The sequence below is a fragment of the Arachis hypogaea genome, chromosome 15 (genome assembly GCF_003086295.3).
Source record: "Arachis hypogaea cultivar Tifrunner chromosome 15, arahy.Tifrunner.gnm2.J5K5, whole genome shotgun sequence".
NCBI lineage: Eukaryota > Viridiplantae > Streptophyta > Magnoliopsida > Fabales > Fabaceae > Arachis > Arachis hypogaea.
In genome coordinates this window covers 14,805,783-14,827,699 of record NC_092050.1, presented here as the reverse complement: position 1 = coordinate 14,827,699, position 21,917 = coordinate 14,805,783, and the positions used below count along the sequence as shown (strand labels likewise).

The window sequence follows — 21,917 nt, the reverse complement described above, 5'->3', positions numbered from 1 at the left end:
TAAGTATTCCCTTCTTAAGAATCTTAATGATGTAATATCAATGATGAGAGTGACTTGTTTGAGGTATTATGACCCTTGGACTTAAAATATAGGTTGTTGATCGATTGGAGATAAAGTAATTTAGAGAGTATATTTATTTAGTTAAAATTAAAGGGGACTAATTTGACAATTAGTTTATACCCATACTTAGAGTAAAACTAAACTTACAATTTGATGTTCGAAATATATATTTTTATTGATTTGGCAACTAAATTATAATATAGTTATATTGTTTCAGTAGACATAATAGGTAATAGAAATGTCACAAGTTGATTTCGTGGTTGAGATAGAGAGAGGATAACTATCAGGATTCATAATGATTAGGATTTTGTTTTGTTTTATTTTATTATATCTTATTTATTTGACTTTTGATTCTGTATTTAATAAAATTTTTATTTAATTTTTATTATATATTTAAAATTTGATTACTAATTGTATTAAAAAAATTTAAAAATAAAAAAGTTGAATTTATTGTTGGATTTATTGAAAAAAATCTCTGACGATAAATCAGCGTGAAATAATATAGTGTGGCGCTAAAGTCATCGGTAAAATTTTTCGCCAATAATCACCTTTTTTAGCTACTCTCTCTACACAATCCATTGTAGAATTTAATGGTAATAAATTTATCAGCAGATTTTTTTTTGTTATTTTACTGATAAATTCAATAATATTCTGTATTTTTTTAAGTGTATGATCATCACAAATTTTTTATTTTTGTTTATGATCCTAAATTTTCTTTCGTATTAGTTAAAGTTGGTTATGATGGCTAAATTTTATTCTTAAAATTATTTTATTTAATTTAATAATTATAATTTTATATATATAATATTTAAAATAATATATTTATTATATATAATATTATATATTTTTTAAAAATAATTAATAAATATAAAATAAAATATTTTTGACTAATTTAAACTTATTTTTATTGGTTTTGTTCTTGTATGGATACCTAGAGGGAGAGCTCGGTCTCTGGGAATCGACGCCGAGTTGTTATCTTCGGTGCCGGCCTTTGAGCTTTGTGGTAATCCGAGCTTTACTCCAAGAGGATGTCCAATCGCGTAGAGCTTTGAGCAAGAAACAGGGGGGAGTGTACCTGCAAAGGCACCCCGAAGCTTTAGTCAGTATTGAGAATTCAATGTATTCTTTGACGATAAAATATCATACCTTTATAGGTGAGATAAAATAGGTCGGTTACGTTTCTATTGATCATCTGAATTGAAGAGCAATTAATAGATTTTAATAAGTGATAATGTCTGGTCGGACGTTTTTATTCCAGGATGTAGTCCGTTGAATCTGATTGTAACGTATAACGCCGAGTTATAACGTAAAGTGCCGAGTTATAGTGCATAATGCCGAGTTATTGTATATAATGCTGAATTATGACATCAGATTTGTAACGGCTGTATCATAGCCCCCAAGCTTAGCCTGACTATATTTTGATAAAGCAGGTTGAGCTTTTTTAATTATAACTCGGCGATTTGAGTTATAGGTATGGAGCCCCCAGATCAACTTACTTTATTAAAATAATGAATACTTTGAATTTCAGACGTGATTTGAAGTTAACGTGTATTGGAAAGTGTAGTAGTCTTGTTATTGATTGTGCCTTTGATTTTTTCAATGTAATTTTGAACCGTTGATTGAATAGATGCAACGGTTGGATTTTTTCATGGAACTGAATAGTTAATTTGAATAGTTGCTGAGGAGATTTTGATAAAAGTGAATTGGTTGGGCGAGAATATTGAGTTAGTTCACCGTTGTTTGGTGATTTGATTGAGTTTGATTGCGCATGTGTAAATGGTGCGACTTTGAATTGAAGAATTGTCGCGAATGGATCAGTGTTTGTACTTGTATGATATGGGATTGAGTTTGTTGACTGTTGATAGTCATAGTTCGGAATTGAAGATTGAGTTTGATTGCGCATGTGTAAACGATGCGACTATGAATTGAAGAATTATCGCGAATGGATAATTGATTAAAGATTGTGTTTGATTGCGCATGTGTAAACGATGCGACTTTGAATTGAAGAATTATCGCGAATGGATAATTGATTGAAGATCGTTGATATAGATCTGATGATAGTTGATATAGATTTGACAATGACTGATAATGATTGATATAGCTCGGATAATGATTGATATAAATCTGAAAACTGAGATAATAGATATAGACTTGAAAATAGAAAAACAGATATAGGTCGGCAAATAGAAATAACAGATATAGGTTAGCAAATAGAGATGACAGATATAGATCGGCAAATAGAGATAACATGTAGATCGACAAATAGAGATAACAGATATAAATATAGAAATAGAGATTACAGATATAGATCGGCAAATAGATATAACAGATGTAGATCGAAAAATCAGATATAGATCGGCAAATAGAGATATCAGATATAATTTGGCAAATAGAGATAACTGATAAAGATCGACAAATAGAGATAACTGATAAAGATCGGCAAATAGAGATAACTGATATAAATTGGAAAGTAGAGATGATAGATATAGATCAGCAAATAGATATAACAGATGTAGATCGAAAAATCAGATATAGATCGGCAAATAGAGATATCAGATATAAATTGGCAACTAGAGATAACTGATAAAGATCGGCAAATAGAGATAACATATGTAAATCAGAAAGTAGAGATGACAGACATAGATCAGAAAATCAGATAACAGATATAGATTGGCAAATAGGGATAACAGATATAAGTTGAAAAATAGAGATGACAGATATAGATCGGAAAAATAGATATATCATATATAAGTTAAAAAATAGATATGACAGATATAGATCGGTAAATAGATATAACAGATATAGATTGGCAAATAGGGATAACAGATATAAATCGGAATATTGAGATGATTGATATAAATCGGAAAATAGAGATGACTAATATAAATCAGATAATAGAGATGACTGTTATAGATCGGCGAATAGAGATTTTTTATATAAATCGGCAGTTAGAGATGATTGATATAAATCGGAAAATAGAGATGACTGATATAAATAGGATAATAGAGGTGACTGTTATAGATCGACGAATAGAGATTTTTTATATAAATCGGCAGTTAGAGATGATTTTTATAAGTCGGACAATAGATATAACTGATATAAATTGGCAAATACGGATAACAAATATAAATCGGAATATAGAGATGATTGATATAAATCAGAAAATAGAGATGACTGATATAAATCGGATAATAGAGATGACTGTTATAGATCAGCGAATAGAGATTTTTTTTATATAAATCAGCAGTTAGAGATGATTGATATTAATCGGAAAATAGAGATGACTGATATAAATCGGATAATAGAGATTTTTTTATATAAATCGGCAGTTAGAGATGATTGATATAAATCGGACAATAGATATGACAGATATAAATTGGCAAATAGGGATAACAGATATAAATCGAAATATAGAGATGATTGACATAAATCAGAAAATAGAGATGACTGATATAAATCAGATAATAGAGATGACTGTTATAGATCGGCGAATAGAGATTTTTTATATAAATCGGCAGTTAGAGATGATTGATATAAATCGGACAATAGATATAACAGATATAAATCGGAATATAGAGATGATTGATATAAATCAGAAAATAGAGATGACTGATATAAATTGGATAATAGAGATGACTGTTATAGATCGGCGAATAGAGATTTTTTATATAAATCGTCAGTTAGAGATGATTGATATAAATCGGACAATAGATATAACAGATATAAATTGGCAAACAGGGATAACAGATATAAATCGGAATATAGAGATGATTGATATAAATCAGAAAATAGAGATGACTGATATAAATCGGATAATAGAGATGACTGTTATAGATCGGCGAATAGAGATTTTTTATATAAATCGGCAGTTAGAGATTATTGATATAAATCGGACAATAGATATAGATCGACAAATAATTATACCAGAGATGATTTGAAAAATAGAGATGACAGATTTTTTATCGAAAAAACAGATATAGATTGACAAATAAATATAACATATAAATTGAAAAATCGAGATGACAGATATAGATCGGAAAAACAGATATAGATCGGCAAATAGATATACTAGAGTTGAATTGAAAAATAGAGATGACAGATAGTGATCGAAAAAACAGATATAGATCGGCCTTTTTCGGGCCTTAATGATTTACTATATGACCTTTGTTTACAAAGGTGTAGGTAAGTTTGAAACCATTGGAAGGAAATGGGGCCTATAGAAAGAAGGGTGTTTATTTCGAGGCCCCACGGTGGGCGCCAATTGTTCTTGTATGGATACCTGGAGGGAGAGCTCGGTCTCTGGGAATCGACGCCGAGTTGTTATCTTCGGTGCCGACCTTTGAACTTTGTGGTAATCCGAGCTTTACTCCAAGAGGATGTTCAATCGCGTAGAGCTTTGAGCAAGAAACAGGGGGGAGTGTACCTGTAAAGGCACTCCGAAGCTTCAGTCAGTATTGAGAATTCAATGTATCCTTTGACGATAAAATATCATACCTTTATAGGTGAGATAAAATAGGTCGGTTACGTTTCTATTGATCATCTGAATTGAAGAGCAATTAATAGGTTTTAATAAGTGATAATGTTTGGTCGGACGTTTTTATTCCAGGATGTAGTCCGTTGAGTCTGATTGTAACGTATAACACCGAGTTATAACGTAAAGTGTCGAGTTATAGTGCATAATGCCGAGTTATTGTATATAATGCCGAATTATGACATCGAATTTGTAACGGCCGTATCAGGTTTTTTTTTAAATATTTCTATTCAACTCTAAATGGATTGGTTGAATTTAAAAGGTGATGTTTATAATTTTTTACTCTAATTGTTATGGAAGGTCCATTATATAGATGATTGATTTAAAGTGTTTTTTTTTTTTTTTTTGGTCAGGATTGATTTTAAAGTTTAGCTATGAGCCTATGACTATGGATTTAAACTGTGGGGATTAGGTGGAATTTTATTGTTCAATGATAGGGCAGATGTAGGTGTTGGCACTTACTTGTTAGTGTGTTTTTGGTTCGATATTGGCATTTAATTTGTTACAACAATTTGTATGACCCATAAAAGAGAGATTGTTATTTAGCTTGGCTGATGTATGTATACACACGTTCAATCCCTCAATGTATTCCAACATAAGCAAGACCGATTCCTTTTCCAAAATCTTGAAAGTCATTCAATTCTTAATTATTTGATCTTATATGGCGTAAATTCTTACAACTCATCAACGTAACTCCCCAATCAACCTTATAAAAAGCCACCATTCCATGCAAACACAGTCAATCATTGCTCTTTAATTCATTTATAAGAGATTAAGAAAGCTAGGCATGGCTCCCAAAACACTCTCCTTGATTTCTGTTTTGATCGGGATCAACGTTCTGTTGATTGCGCAACATGTCTGCGGAACAGGTGAATGTGAGAAGGGTCTTTTGGAAAGCCAGGAATTGGATTGTCTTCACCCAAAGCCAAAGCCGCAGCCGAAGCCGCAGCCAAAGCCCACACCAAGCCCAACGCCAAAGCCCAAGAAAGGAGGATGCCCAAGGGACACATTGAAGCTGGGTGTATGCTCGAGCGTTCTGGACAACCGCGCAAACTTCTCATCGGGTGTACCAAACACTCCTTGCTGCAATTTCTTCTTCGGTCTTTATAACTTTGACGCTGCCTTGTGCCTCTGCACCGCCCTCAAGGGTAACATCCTCGGCATTCATATCAATATTCCCTTCGCCTATTCCTTCCTCTTCAACTTCTGCCACATCCAACAACCACAGGACTTCAAGTGTTTGCCTGACTAATCATGCATCCATGCATACATCAGAGATCAGATCCATCGACATGACGATCTCTCCAATTTTTGCTTCTTTTTGAATTTCCATAAGTAGGTAGGTGCGGGAACTGCGTCGATATCAACTGCTACTGCTCCTTCTTCTCCTCTTTCTTTATTTTATTTACATCTTCGCTATGTAATGAATTGTAAGGAACCAAAGTGGTAGTTGATCAACCATCGACCTTTTTTTTTGTTTCACTGAGTAATGAATCAAGTTTTTTTCTCTTTTTAACTCTTTTCTTCTTTTACTCTCTGGAGCTTAGATAGAGAATAATCTTGTCTTGTTAATAACCTTACAACCACTTAAAACCAATTATTAGATCCAAACACATAGTATATAATAGAAATGCTGAAAATAGCTAGAAATATGGGACATACATTATTATGGATATGTAACCAATCAATATTATTCACGATGGGAAAGTGAGACAAGAGTTGGACCTATATATCACTACAGTATCTTTCGCATAAGATAACCGTTATTCAAAGTAATATTTAATAGAAGTTATCTTAAATTGGCAAAAGACAACATTTTTAATGTTATTTTTAAGTAATGCAAAGATAACAAAATTTTTAATCACCCACAAAAATAATTATCTTTGATTTTTAAAACAACATTTATAAAATGTTACAATATAAAAATTTTAGGATAACATTTTTAAATAAAAATATAATATTTTATAAGAATTGTTAAAAAACTGATGAATAAATAACATTTATAAAAAGTTGTCTAAAATTATTCATAATTAAAAATTTTAAAAAAAAATTTTAATCATATTCCCACCAATTATTTTTCCAATCAAATAACTTAAAAAACAAAAACAAATGTATTATGTATGTGCTTCAGTTCACTATCCTAAGCCTTAACACTTCAGTAATCCATTACTAACGGCGACACACCCTTCCTTGCCAGTCAAAGTCCTAACAGCGATAATAGCTCTCGATCGCAGTGCTTTCCTCCACGGGCGACAACGCGGTACTCTCTTCAATGGGCAATGGCGCAGTGCTCTCCTCTACGCACGCACGCTGCCCCCACGGCGACAGTGCGGTGCAATTCTCGTTCTGCATTGAACCACCACCATCAAGAAACCCCTCTTCTTTCTCTTCTTCTCTTCTTCTTCTTCCTCTTCTTTCCCTGTCTCGCCTCCTCCTCTTCGCGAGCTCTGACAACACTACACGCTGCAACCTCGTCACCCCATCCTTCTTATTTCTCTCATAACTGTGAATAATAATATATTTTTTGGTGATAGCAGTGCTTTGGTTCTTAGAGGAGTGCGTATTAATAAAAAGCTTCTAAATTTTATTATGGGAATGAAATTTTTAAATGCATTGATTTTGAATTTTACTATAAAAATGGAATGCATGTTTAGAGTAGGAATTTTAAAAAGTTCTTTTAACTCTTCGCATAATGTTTGTTTTAATTTATTTTTTTATTGTACTAATTTAATAATCAAGAACTATACACTATCTAAGAATATGTTATACGCAGGTATACCTTTGTAAGCAATGACCACTACATTTTGTAATCAAAATCTCTATGTGTGCTAATAAATAATATAATGTGCGTAAATAACAGCTTTTTATTAAGGGAAAGTATGAGGAGACAATATACTTTTTGTACAATACATACAATGGGGTTTAATTGAAATTAAGATTAAATTATAGGTAATTAATTAATTTTGATTTCTTTCTAATTTAAATTTTGAAACAAATTAGGGTTACCGTCAGTTATAAAATCAGAAAAAGGAACTCCCTCCCTCAAGACGGCTGCGCCTCCATTCTCTCGATTAATCGGAGAAACTCGCCGCTTCAGCCTTGCAAGATAACTCACCGCTGCCTCTCTTCCCACCGCCCTGTCGTTCGAACTGCGTCCAGGTGGTTTGCGGGGTCTTCGCACTAGCGCAGCAACCCAGACATACAGCAAGGAGAACTGAGCAGCCGGAAGGCCTTCTTCCCAATGGCCAGCAAGCAAGATGAACGTGATTCAAGTGAGGGTCATCCTTCATGCACATCACCGGACAAAGATACATTAATGGAGTGCGATATGGTTGAACCCTTAGGCTGTGATATATCTGCTGTTGAAGAGATTTTTTCAAAACAACCTCAAAACATATCCGGCGATGTTGTCGCCGACGGTGAGAAGTCAAACAAGGTGAGCAATTTTGAGCAACAAATTCTGCCATGGATGTTTATTTTTCGAGAAATTCAGATTTTTAAATGTCACATTGTAAATGAGGTGTTTGTTTTAATGATAAGAGCGGTATCCAGATGTGATGCATGAATTGAGATTGAACTAAATGTGATTGTTCTATATTGAATGGTATGATTAAATCTATGCAGAATTTGCATAAATTAATTAATCATTTTTATGCGTATATGATTTTTTATAAAGGTGTGGTATACTTATGTGTACGAAGAATTTTTTATGCTTATTTTTGTATATGAATGTATGCTGCTTGCATATTATATGGCATGTTATATATACTAGCCATCCTTTTCTTTTTTTTATTTGTCATGCAGATGGCCATATATTTAATAGGCATGTTGAAATAGCCTAAATTAATTAGTTGATATGCATTATAATGTATGGTATGCGTATATTGTTATTACATGATGGTCATTCAATGAGTTTAAAAAAATAACTATAAGGTGATGCATGGGTTGAAAAACAGGTCTAATTTAAAGTGTATGATACTTGAATTTGCTGTTAATCATGATATACTTATTTTAGTGTTATGTAGTGGCATAGTATCCTTATATGATACTTGCATATTTTTTAGTTATATTCTTATTTGCTTTCTGCATATTATGTGGTTTATATGGTTATGGAGTTTTTGTGGTTTATATGGTTGTGTGGTTTATATGGCATGGTATCATTATATGACTATTTTTTATGTATATGATACCTACACATTATGCTTGCTTGCATATTTTTTATTTATATTTTTTATTTTTATTTTTTATGTGTAGAAAATATGTTTTGTATCTAATTCTACATGATGGTCATTGAATTAAAAAAGAAGCAACTAAAGAGTGGTGCAGGCCCTTAAATAATAGATAAAATGGAATAAATAATTCTATTGGCATGATTTCTAACTGTTGCTGTGCTTTTGGTGATTGTGTTTGAGATTTTATTTACATGAGTTTTAATAAGGATTTTTTCCCTTTTGGTTACTGTGTTTGTTTCGGAATTATAGGCCATGCAGCTTTTGGATGTTAATGAGGTTGGAAGTGAAGAGATTGAGCTTGGTGATGAGATTTTGGAATCTAGTTTAATTTTGTGTATTCATAATGTGCATGTTTGATTTGATAACTAATGGTAATTATTTTTTCTTTCGGATTAATATAAAATGTAGTTACCAGATCATGGTTCCATACAAGAAGACGAGATACCGAGATACTGAGGTGGATGTTCATTTCTGTACTTGATCAGATGTTCATTTTCACTGTAAGCATGGATGGTTATCCGTTTGTAGTTGTGTGTGCTTCGATTTGTTATGTTTTAATTTTGACCAAGTTATACTGGATGTTCATTACAGTAACGTATAGGATGTTTAGTTTAGCTATATTGGTGGATGGTTATTGATCACCTATTTCAATATGAACAGATATGGCTAATTTACCAAACAACTTTGATAAATCCGGAATTCTAAGCTGCAAAAATTCATAGATCCTTTTAAGAGTAACAAAATCAATAAATCATTGTAATGTTGGCAAGAAAAAAAAAATACATCATGGAATCAAATCTTTTTAATGTGGCATAAACAAATACCTAAGCATATCAGCAGTAAGTAAAATAATTATAATATGGTAGTTCAATTCACTGTAGCTAAACCTAAGTAAGCAATTTCTTCCTCCCTTTGCGCATTGTCCCTTCGGTAATCCTTCCGCACATTCAATCAATGACCTCGTGCTAGGTGCAGTGTATGGTGAACTAACTTTCTTCTTCTTGTTCCGTGGTGCATTGCGCCGAACAGGTTTAACCTTATCCTTCAATAATGAAATAAGCTGGTGAACCAATGCATTGTGTGGGTTACAGATAATGTCTAGCATCAAATATTGGCCTAAAAGATAATAAAATATTATGATGATGTATTGAGTCTCATAATAAAATATTGGCCTAAAAGATTATAGCCTTTTTCTTATATCTGCTATGTTATGGACGATATATAAAGATCAAACCTCAAAAATTCTCTTTTGTCACCATCCATAATTAAGATAAAAAAAACAAATTCATGAAGTCATAGCAGCGAATACGAAATCCAACTGTCCAACCACAAAAATTAAGTAATGATCCAAATAAATAAGGTCAATGTCTATGATATACACCAACCATCCATTACCCTATTAAAGCGACCATCCAAAATGCGTACGAATATTACAAACATAAAAAGAGGAGGAGCACAGCCATCTATTACAACCTCAACAATCATCAATGTTAACTACTTTCACACAATCCATCAACTAGGCATAAAAATTAGAAGAAAGAGATATAATGTAACGAAGATATAATAACAGGTTTGCACAAATTAAAATAAACAATTGGGGAGAGATATAGATAGATGATCCTACTGAATTTTTTAGTGTGAATCAATCTATGCGCCCCAAAAGAAACAAGTTAGTGAAGAGGGTGGAAGCGTGCTCAAATCCTAAAAGAGAAGAGATGTTTGCATTATTTTCAGGAATCTTTGCCTATATGTTGGCTCTTTTCTTTGCTCAATTAAATTAAATACATCTAATTCATATAAACACAATATTATTCTTTCTTAACTAATATATATACATATATACATGAATGAGCAAGGGAATTAAAAGAAGATAAAGGCAGCGAAGAATTAAGGGGTTGTTAAGAAATTAAATAAACTAAAGGAATTCCATGGGAATGGCAATAATTAGAAGGGCATATATACTTCTAGTGGTCCTCAATAATCTTGATTGTATCAACGCAAAGGAGAAATCCTTCACCAAATGGCATGCGATTAAATGACACAAAAGACACATTCAAGAATTCATTCCTCTTCAGCGACTGGGAGGGTTGCAGGTTGCGGCGCTCACGGTTCTTTGGGGATGTTCAGCGACGGGGAGGGTTTTGACGGGGGAGGGAAACGGCGTCAACCAGCGTCCTTGGGATTTTGGGGAGAAATTGAAAATATCAAAAAATTGAGTGGTATGGTAAATTAAACAGGTATAAGAGAATTAGGGTTATTGATGGGTTAATTTTCTGTTTTAATTTTAATTGGGCTTAATAAACAGCCCATTGTAGCTATTGTATACATATTTCATTGTTTCCCTAGCGGGATCCTTTTATTAAACCTCGTCTTTAATTTGGCTTGGCTTTTCGGTATTTTTGGGAAAAAAATTTCTTATGTTGATACTTATAAATGACACCTCTAACTTTAATTTTATTGTTGTTATAGGGTTTGTTTCGGCGCCATTCTCGCAAAATTAAGATCTTTTTTTTAAATGATATTCTTTTAAAAGATTTTTTATAAAAATAAAAGTGATTTTATGTTTGAATATCTCATGTAAAAAGATCTTTTTATCTATCAACTATATTTAGGTAAATTAAGATAAAAGTACTTTTTGTTAATTTATTATGTGAAAAATATCTTTTTTAAGAAAAAAATATATTTTAAAAAAGATGTAAATTTTAGTTTCTCAAAAAAGTTTTTTTTCTATTGTTTTTACTTTTACTATTAGAAATTTGCCAAACACGATAAAAAATAAAAAGATATTTTTTCATCGATTTAATAGCACCCAAACAAGCACATAGCCTCACATGCATTTTCGATGATTCAGTCGCTCTAATTTACTACTTTTATAATGTATTATGTTTAGAGGCATTTTAGAAAGTTGTTTGAAAGGAGTAAGGTGTTAAATTGATTTTTTTTAACTTTGTTTGTGTCTGATATTGCTGCTAGTTTTTTATTCTGGTTCTGCATTTTGTATGAGTACTTGACATGATTTTCATTTTTTTGTAACAAGTACCCTTGTCATGACTTCTAGTTTACAGGATTTTTGAAAAAACTCAGGTTAGTGGAGTTCTTAGAATTCATCATCGATCTGTTCTCAAAAATTGAAAAAGGCATTAGAATTTATATGTATAACTTTTGAAATTAAAGTAGCCATCATTTGCAGTTTCTAACGTACTTCCAATTAGAATAATAATTTCGTAAAAGGACAGCACTAATAATTATTATGATCTTTTTTTTCTTTAATTTCTTCATTTTTAATGTAAATTATAAAATGGTTAATTTTCGTAATTTGCTGAGTTAACCAGTTCATATAGAATCGATTATTTTTTTTGTTTGTTTATTCTGTTGGCCACTTTGATTGAGTTAAATAGTTCATAAAAAATAATATAAATTTTATTCTTTATTCTTTTATAGAGAAAGATTGCTTCAGAAGAGTTTGAAGAATATTGGTGGACATTCTAGAACTTGAAGATTGCAATTTGTTGAGCCATGATCCCGTAAGTTTTTTATCTTGTTTATACATGTATGCTTTCATATGTATATTATGTATCTTTGTGTAGTTTTTCTTTTCATATTGAATGTCTTTTGATATTTACTCTATTTTTGGATAAGCAACATAATTCTTTTTTAATTTTAATAATAATATTGTTGTGTGCCATTTGATGAATTTATATACTTAATATGCATGAACATTATTATTTACATGCTTGGTTAAATAGTAGTAACAATATATGAATAATTAGATTTTTTCAAGACTTAGAAAAAGATTGGATGAGTTTATCGAGAGATAAAATTGAGTTTAGTAATGGTGTCAATGACTTTTTAGATTAAGCTTACTCTATCGGAAACTTGCAAGGAGAGAAAATCTTATGCCCTTGTGCAAAGTGTTATAATTTCTTGTGGCACTAAAGAAAAATAATTTATATCCATTTAATTGCCTTTGGATTTGTTAATGGTTATACAAGATGGATTCATCGTGGGAAAAGCGTAGTCGGCATGGATGTTGATAGCAATAGCGATAGTGATAGTGATAGTGAGAGTAAGAGTAACTCGTATGACGACATGGACGCCTTGTTGAATGATAGATTTAGGAATGTGGCACAAGTGGAAGGAATAAAAGAAGGTATGAATAGAGATGTAAAGAAATTCTATAACTTGGTTGAAGAGGCTAGCAAAGAACTATATCTCGATTGCAAGAGACTTTCTACGCTGTCTTTCACCATCCGATTATACTTGTTAAAGTGTCAACATGGGTGGGGTAATGCCTCTTTTAATTCTCCCTTGGAGTTGCTAAAAGAGGCTATTCCTAACTTGAATATTTATCACTATAAGAAAAATACCCATTCAGCCATAATTTTTTTAAGCTACATTTGAAAAGCGTAGCCTATTCATAGAATAGGCTACGCTTTTCTCCATGTTGCCTTTTTATAAGAGAAAAGAATACACAATTGTGGCATCATTTAAAAAGTGTAGCCTTAGGTATTATAGAAATCACTTATAAAGCGTAGCCGTAGGTTGATATCTATGAGTTCACTTTTTGTATCAAAGGGAACGCTTTTAAAGAGTAACTTATTTATTATGTTTTGGGTGCGCTTCAAAAGTAATGCCTAATGTATGTAGGGCCAAATCCTAACACTTAGTGAAATTTTTATTCTCCTTTCAATTCCCTCCAACGTAATCCTCTCACCTTCAATTTACGCGCACGACTTAACCCTCTCACCTTCAATACGCGCACAACCTCATCAGCTCACCTTCGCCAACCTTTTCTTGCTCAACAACCCTCATCTTCGCCATTCTCACCTTCAACACTCATCACCTACGACACTCATCCTCACTTTCGCCTTCTCACCACGCCGTTGACTGTCGCCACCCAGTCACCACTCACCACTCATCACATCGCTGCGCTGACCAGCTCACCACTCACCACTCACCGCTAGTCACCGCTTACCATTCACCATCGACACTCATCACCTTTGCCATTGTCACCACTGCACTGACCATTTCTCTTCTCCAGTAATCGTCGCTGTGCCGTTCTCCAGTAATCGTCGCTGCGCCGCCCTCACCATTGTCATCTCCGTGCTTCTCATCATTGTCTTCTCTGTGTTCACATCATTGAATATGTATGTATTGATTTCTATTTGGTTCTGAAATTTCAGAGGTTTAGGGTTCCGATTTTAGGGGTTTTAATTTGGGGGTTTTAATATGTGAAATATGGGTTTGTGAACTGTGATTTGATAACATGCATGATGTTGTTGATGAAGATGTGTGGTATTTTAGGGTTTGTGAATTCTGATTTAATATACAACTTGTCTATTTTCTCATTACGTAGCTCAACTTAGCCCTGAAAGGGAGATATGCTTGAATGGGCTAAGATCAAATCCCTTCCTTTTTCACCTTACGTAGCTCAACTTCAGTGATGATGACCACAAAAAGAAAAAAGAATTACGAAACTTTGAAAGTGTTCAATGGTGAATTGGGGTTTCAATTACGAAAGCCCTTTTTTTTTCCTTCTGATCTTAGCTTGAATCGAATTTTAGTTCGAACTCTTTCTTCTTCATTTTTTCCCTTAAGATTTTAGTTATTGGATTTTTGTGGATTGTTTTGATCACTCTCTCTCTCTCTCTGTGGCTCTTTGATCTCAACAGAAAATATAGCGTTTGCTCAGTAAGCCAGGTAACTTCTCATTTCTCAGCTCCATTATCGTGGTTGCATGCATAATTTGAAGTTTCCCCTCTTGTGTGTAATGATTTGAAAGCCCTTACCCTATTAAATTGGTAGTACTTGTTTAATTTGTTTGATGGTGTGAGTTGAATGTTACCTTGGTGATAGTGATCTGTTCAAGGTTTTATAATTATGTATTCATTTGAGTTTGACTAGAATTAATCAATTATGTTTTTCATTGTGCAACCAAATATAACTTAGTTGTGCTTTGAAAGAAATCTTGTTCTATTTTTTTCCATGAAATTTCTTTCATATTACTCTCAATATATATGTATATTGGTAGAATGGTAACTGTCATATTCTATATGTGGCCTACTTAATGAAAGGATGTTAGTTATTTGAGTGATGAGGTGGAATTTTATGCTGCCCATTATAGCCTTATTTGAATAATGAGTATACATTGTAAATTTTGTGCATATGTCTTGTTTTATTAACTTATATTTAGGTCATTTTCTATACCTGTGTTTCTGACTATTTAGGCCTTATTTTGATGATCACATTTTTTTGTTATGTTTATCAATAAGCTGATTGTTTTTCGTACTGTTGACATTATATGCCAAACTTATGAATAGTCAATTTTCATAGGTTGTGAATCTCATCTCATGAATAAACTGCTTTATGTTTTTTGTTAGATTATTTTAATTGAGTTCTTAGGTGTATACATATTTTAAATTATTTAATTTTTCGTTTAGTTATTTTTTTTAGTACTTTATATTTGCTTTCTCAGATTTTACCTATGATTCAGTTTCGTCTTTTAAATTTCAATTCATGAAAATTAATTTCTATGAGTAAATTTGGTTTCTTTCGCATTAGAATGTGAAACCAGTTTCTGCAAATTGGTTTATAAATATACACATTGAAAAATAATGGTTTTGCAGAATCTTGTATCTTTCAAGTGGGATTGATTAAAAATTTTTGGTACCCTTTCAAGCAGAATCTTAATTACATCTCTAATTTATGTTGTTATTACTTGAGTTTTCTTTTTTAATTATCATAGTTAACTTGTTATTACTGTGATTCTATTCTGTTGGTTGATTCTATTAGTTGATTCATGTTTCTGTTATTTTTCTTTTTCTATTTTTTTGTTTTTACTATGATTTTCTATTTAGGTTGTTACTATGATTTCTATACTGTGATTTTTCTATTGTCATCATCTTCTAACTGCTTCTTACTGCTCACCCAGCACCACCAGCGTCTGCTGTCTTTGCCGCCACTCCTCTGTTTCGCAGCCTCTGAGCTGTGAACTCCATCGCCGGTTCCAAGTTCACCTGGCTGTTGAACACCCTTAACTTACACCACGAGGACCACAACTTGCCTTTTGCCTTCTTCAATTCCGCCTGCTGCTCTTCTGCCCTGTGCTATCCGGTTCTGCCCTAATTTCTACCTCCTTTTAGGTTGTCTTTTCTTTTACTTGCCCTATTTTGTTGTTTTGCTGTTATCTCTTGAATGATTTAGTTGTTGCTGCTGTTGCTGGATCCCAAATTTGTTTGATTATATCAATTTAATTCTTGCTAAATGATGATTGTACTGAATTTATGGTTAAATGGTTGCATATGGCAATTACAATTTTTTTTTATCTGTAATTTTTACAGTTATTTTGGTTTAGTTGTTTGAGCTAGTAGCAATGTTGTGCTAACTGTTAAGAATAATTTAATACATGGATTAATTCTAGAATCTCGATAAACAAACCTAAAATGCTTTTACTTTCATGCTTCTAGTAATAATTTTAATTTTTAACTTACTATTCATTTGTAAAATGCTTTTACTTAAATCTGATAATAAAATTTTTTGATTAAATATTTATATTTTTTATTTTAAAAAACTCCCTCCTAAAATTTTATATAGCAACTGCAGGATTGCAAAAATATTATTATAATTTGCGTTTGAGTTTCTTATGAATGGTTGCAAAAATATTATTAAAAAATTGACTTTGTTTTTTGTTTGCATTGAGCAAGATTGAAGGTGGAAGTTTTTGGTTAAGGTCTTCCAAGCAGATTTTGTCAAAACGTTGATCTTGTCATGGCAAGGTACAATGCATACTTTAATTCTTTTGTTTTGTAAGTTTTTGAAGTTCCAATTTAACTTATTATATTTGTACTATAAATTATATGTTTCTCTTTATTTTTTTTTACCTCAATGGGTTTCTAGAGAATTACTTCTAAGACTAGAAACTATTTCCTAACCTAATTACAAGGCTTTGAAAGTCCTTTTCATTGCCCATTCCCTTTATAGCGAATAACACCCTTCCTCCTCTATTCTTGTTATCTTCACTCTGCGACCCTTATAAATTTTCCTCCTAAAAAATTTAATAATTATCGATTAGGTTTTGTGATATGCCAAAGGATTGGATGGATCTACTGAGGTATAGCGAAGAGTATATCAATGGTGTTATTAGTTTTTTAGACTTTACATACTCCGAGGGAGAACTGGACGAACGACAAATTCAATGTCCTTGTAAGAGGTGTTGTAACATTAATTGGTATAGAAGAGATGTGGTATTTGACCATTTAGTAGCCGACGGATTTGTTAAGGGAATTAAAACATGGATTAATCATGGGGATGGACAATCCTGATGGTGGTTGACGATGACACGGATGATGAAGAAGGTGCACGCGATGACATCGAAAGACTGCTTAATGATGCATTTGGAGATGTATCTCATGCTGAGGGTGTTACTGTAGGTCAAAATGAAGAGGCTAAAAAGTTTTACAATTTAATAGATGGGGCAAGTCAATAATTATACCCGGGTTGCAAGAAATTTTTTACATTATCTTTTACCATCCATCTGTACTTGTTAAAGTGTTTGCATGGTTAGAGCAATGCCTCCTTCACTTTACTTCTTGAGCTATTGAAAGAGGCAATGCCTGACATTAACTTACCTTCATCTTTCCATAAGACAAAGGTTATGATAAGAGATTTAGGTCTGGATTATTAAAAAATTGATGATTGTCCTAATGATTGGCTCCTGTATAAAAAAGAACTAAAGGATGAAAAACAATGTCATGTGTGTGAAACTTCTCGATATACTGAAGATTCTAGTGATAATAGCGAGAACCAACCTGACAAGAAAGGTCATCCTATTCCTGCAAAGACTCTGAGATACTTTCCTATAATTCCAAGACTTCAGAGATTATTTATGTGCTCAAAGACGGCAGCTAGTCTGAGGTGGCATGATGAGGAGCGCGTAAAAGATGGGACGTTAAAGCATCCTGCTGATGGCTTGGCATGGAAGAACCTTGATGAAATGGATGAAAAATTTGAAAAAGAATCACGCAATATTAGACTAGGCTTGTCAAGTGATGGGTTCAATCCATTTCGTAGCATAAACATTTCATGGAGCACGTGGCCCGTGATGTTGATGGTATACAACTTGCCTCCGTAGATGTGCATGAAACCCAAATATTGTATGCTTTCTTTGCCTATTCCTGGGCCACAGTCACCTGGTAAAGACATTGATGTGTATCTACAACCATTGATCGAAGACTTGAAGTTGTTGTGGGAAATAGAGGTCGAAACTTATGATGCGTTAAAGAATGAGACCTTTCAAATGCGAGCAGCTCTTTTGTGGACAATCAACGATTTTCCTGCTTATGCTATGTTGTCTGGGTGGAGTACAAAGAGAAAATTGGCTTGCCCTTGTTGCAACAAAAATACCTGTAGCTTACAACTAAAACATAGTCGGAAGATAGTTTATATGGACCATCGTGTCTTTTTACCCATGGATCATCCATGGAGAACTAATACTAGGTCTTTTAATGGGAAGCAGGAATTAAGACTCCCTCCACCTGTTATAGAAGGAATTGAAATTTTTGAGATGCTACAAAATAGTGAGAATGTCTTTGGGAAGAAGCAAAGTACATGAAATAGTTTCCCATGGAATTGGAAAAAAGGATCAATTTTCTTTGAATTGCCTTACTGGCACAAGAATCCGCTGCATCACAACTTAGATGTCATGCACATAGAGAAGAACATACTTGACAGTGTAATTGGAACTCTCTTGGATATCCCAGGCAAGACAAAGGACCATTTGAATGCTCGATATGACTTAAAAGATTTGGGTATCTGGAAAAATCTTCAACCAAAGGAGGTGAATAATGGCAACAGAACAAAGTTGGCAAAGGCATGATTTTCTATGACTGCTGCAGAGAAGTCAGTTTTTTGTGGTGTTTTGAAAACAACAAAACTACTTGATGGTAGTGCTTCGAATATATCATGTTGTGTACATCTAAGAGAAAAAAAAGTTTCTGGGTATAAGACCCACGATGCTCACTTTATGCTTCACTATTTACTACCAATACCGATTAAAAGTATCCTTCTTGATCATCATGTGGCCATTCCGTTGATTCGACTAAGTTCCTTTTTTTTGTCACTTATGCAAAAAGTTTATCACACTGGAAGAGATAGATCTACTGGAGTTAGAGATTGTGGAGACATTATGCCACCTTGAGAGGATCTTTCCCCCTAGTTTTTGTGACATAATGGTTCATTTCCCATTCATTTAGCAAATGAGGTGAGATTGGGTGGTCCGATGCAGTTTCATTGGATGTATCCTCCAGAAAGGTATATGTGTATATTAAAGTCATATGTTCGCAATAAAAGTCGTCCCGAAGGTTCTATTGCAGAGGCATATCTAGCTGAAGAGTGCTTAACTTTCTGCTCAAGATACTTGCATGGAGGTGTGCAAACAAGACTTAATAAGCGGCCTCGGAATGATGATGATCCTAGCGAAGACGAAGTTGTGCCATCAAAGTTGTTTTCTAACAAAGGTCGTTCATTAGGCATGGGAAATGCTGAACCAATTAATCTAGATGACATATCAAGTGCTCAAGCCCATGTGTATGTATACACAATTGTGAAGAAGTCACAAATTATGTTAGGTAACTTAATCAAACTTATTTTTATTCCGATCAAGTTCACTCATATTTTTTAGATCAAACCTAACTATTATTAATTATAGAGAGCATGAGGAAGAGGTTAACAATTAGCAGGGAACGAAATGGAGAAAAGCAAAAGTTCACAACCAAACGTTCGTGCAGTGGTTTGAAACTCGTGCGAGGGATCCAAATGTGCCTTTTTGGCTAAAAGAATTATCTTGAGGTCCAAGCTCTGTTGCAAGAAGATTTTCTGGATATGTAATTAATGGATACAGGTTTCACACTGTGGAGCGTGAGGCAAGGAGAAAAACACAAAATAGTGGTGTCACATTAACTGCTTTAACTTCAAGCTTTGCAAGTGTTAAAGATAAAAGTCCAATAATCCAAGACAATGTAGCTTATTATGGCAGGTTGTTTGAGATCGTAGAGTTAGACTATTTTGGGCGTTTTAAGGTTGTCTTATTTCGGTGTAAGTGGTATGATGCTGGGAAAGATAAGTATGGTCTTACATTTGTTCACTTCTATAAGAAATGCTTCCAGAATGAACATTTCATACTAGCATCTCAAGCACATCAGTGTTTTTATGTGTAAGATCCATATGAACACAACAAACATTATGTATGGAAACTGTCCCAAGAGACTTATTTAAATCAAGCGACGAATCTGAGTTTGAGGCCCGTCAAACACACTATAATGAACAACACGAGCGTATAATGAGCCCTGCCATACCAGCTGATGATGGTGAACTTATTCTGGAGAGGACTAATTTACGACCCACAGTTATTGAAACAATTCCCCAAGTGACTTCTGCCCAAGAATATGAGGCAGACTTCATTGGAGATTCTGATTCTGATGGGTCATCCTAAGCAATTTATTACTTAATATGTACATATGTATACTTAAGTTTTCTTCTTCACCTTTTTATTTGTAAGTAATACTTATTTTTTTGTTAATTTGTCAGTCTCTTACATTTTTTTTATATTGATTTTGATGGGTATATTGACTCTACTTAACTAATTTATTTGTGTAGGAATAAGGAATTTATTGATCTTAAAGCTACATCAAGCAAGAATTTGCTTAGACAATTTGAGGCTAAGAGACAAAGGATTGTAATTGAACGCAAGAAATATGAAATGGAAGCTGCAGGTGCTAATGACAAGGAGAAATCTGAGTGAAGGGTGGATGAACCAGAAAGTCAATTGGAGATGCATGCAACCGAAGGGCAGAAGAAATCCATTTCAAAGAATTTGGATTTTAGTCATTTGCAAATCACATTCTATTCTATTAGCAAAGGGACTAATTTCATGCCTACTGCCTTGGAAGTACAGCCAAAGATTTCTTCGCAACAGTCAGAAAATAAAAAAAGAAAGGAGCTATTGAATGTGCCTACTGCTGAGAAAGTCAAGAATGGAGTGCAGGGTGGAAAATCAACACAAGGCTTGAAGAAGTCTAAGCCTACAAACATGGAGGCAGATGAACTTACAAGGAAGCTCAAAGCAATTCGTAAAAGGAACAGCAACGTGCCAACAAGTGTAAGCCAAGAGCGGAGTTGTCCAAGTTCTATTCAACTCACAATCAACCAAGGGCAGCAGCAGAATATTCAACTCACAGATGAGGAGACTCAAACAGGGCAAGATGACACAACTTTGCCTACTCTTGAAACTACCCCACAAAATGAAAGTGCAATGTTGGAGCAAGGAATATCAAGAAAGGGTAAGAGGATGCCAGGAGTAAAGGCTACAACAATTGGCGAATTCTTAAAGGAAAATGGGATAGACGTGGAAATTGAAGGACCGAGCACTGAACTAAGTGAGGACGGGGAAGAAAGCATGGCACTTGATAAAGACTATTATCAACATGTGATGGAGGACATTGATGATGAAGAAGGTACTGTTTTGCTATTTTTCTATCTTCTCTTGTAAATTATAATGCTTCTTTTTTCAATTAGCATCACTAATTAGTCCTTAATCTCTTTCCTAATGAATGAAACTAGAAGAAACAAAGAAGAAGAAAACTCATGGAAAAACAACTTGCAAGGACTATGGAACAGCGGGAAGAAGTCACTTTTGATATTGGACAGCCCGTAGGACCAACCGACCAAAGTGTTTCTAATTTAACTAGTTTTGTTGGCACTATTGGAAGAAATAAAAGATTTGTCAGTCTTTTGTACACTAGTTGGCATGCTGTTCCTCCTAAAGCTAAGAAGTTCATGTGGGACTATGTTAACATAAGACACTTGGTAATTATTGACTTCGATTTTTTTATTCAGCACAAGAGCATATAACAATTACTTATAATCATGCAGACCAAGTTTATCCTCCCAGACAATGGAGAAAAGTGGGTAATGCAAGCGATTCGAGATGCTTGGAAGCGGTTCAAAGGAAAGATTAAGCAGAAGCACTTCGTTCCCTATGATACTATTGAAGATATGGTGAAGAATCGACCCCCACAAGTACCAGAAAGTGGATTCAT

At 33.5% G+C, this 21,917-nt stretch overlaps 1 protein-coding gene across 1 annotated transcript; it reads left to right on the top strand.

Moving 5' to 3' along the window:
* The first annotated feature begins 17,953 nt into the window (after positions 1-17,953).
* On the top strand, positions 17,954-20,036 carry LOC140179125 (uncharacterized). Its single transcript, XM_072217754.1, has 5 exons — positions 17,954-18,425; positions 18,582-18,691; positions 19,074-19,081; positions 19,171-19,407; positions 19,721-20,036. Exons 1-5 carry the CDS (start codon positions 17,954-17,956, stop codon positions 20,034-20,036), a joined length of 1,143 nt encoding a protein of 380 aa, XP_072073855.1.
* Positions 20,037-21,917: the final 1,881 nt, after the last annotated feature.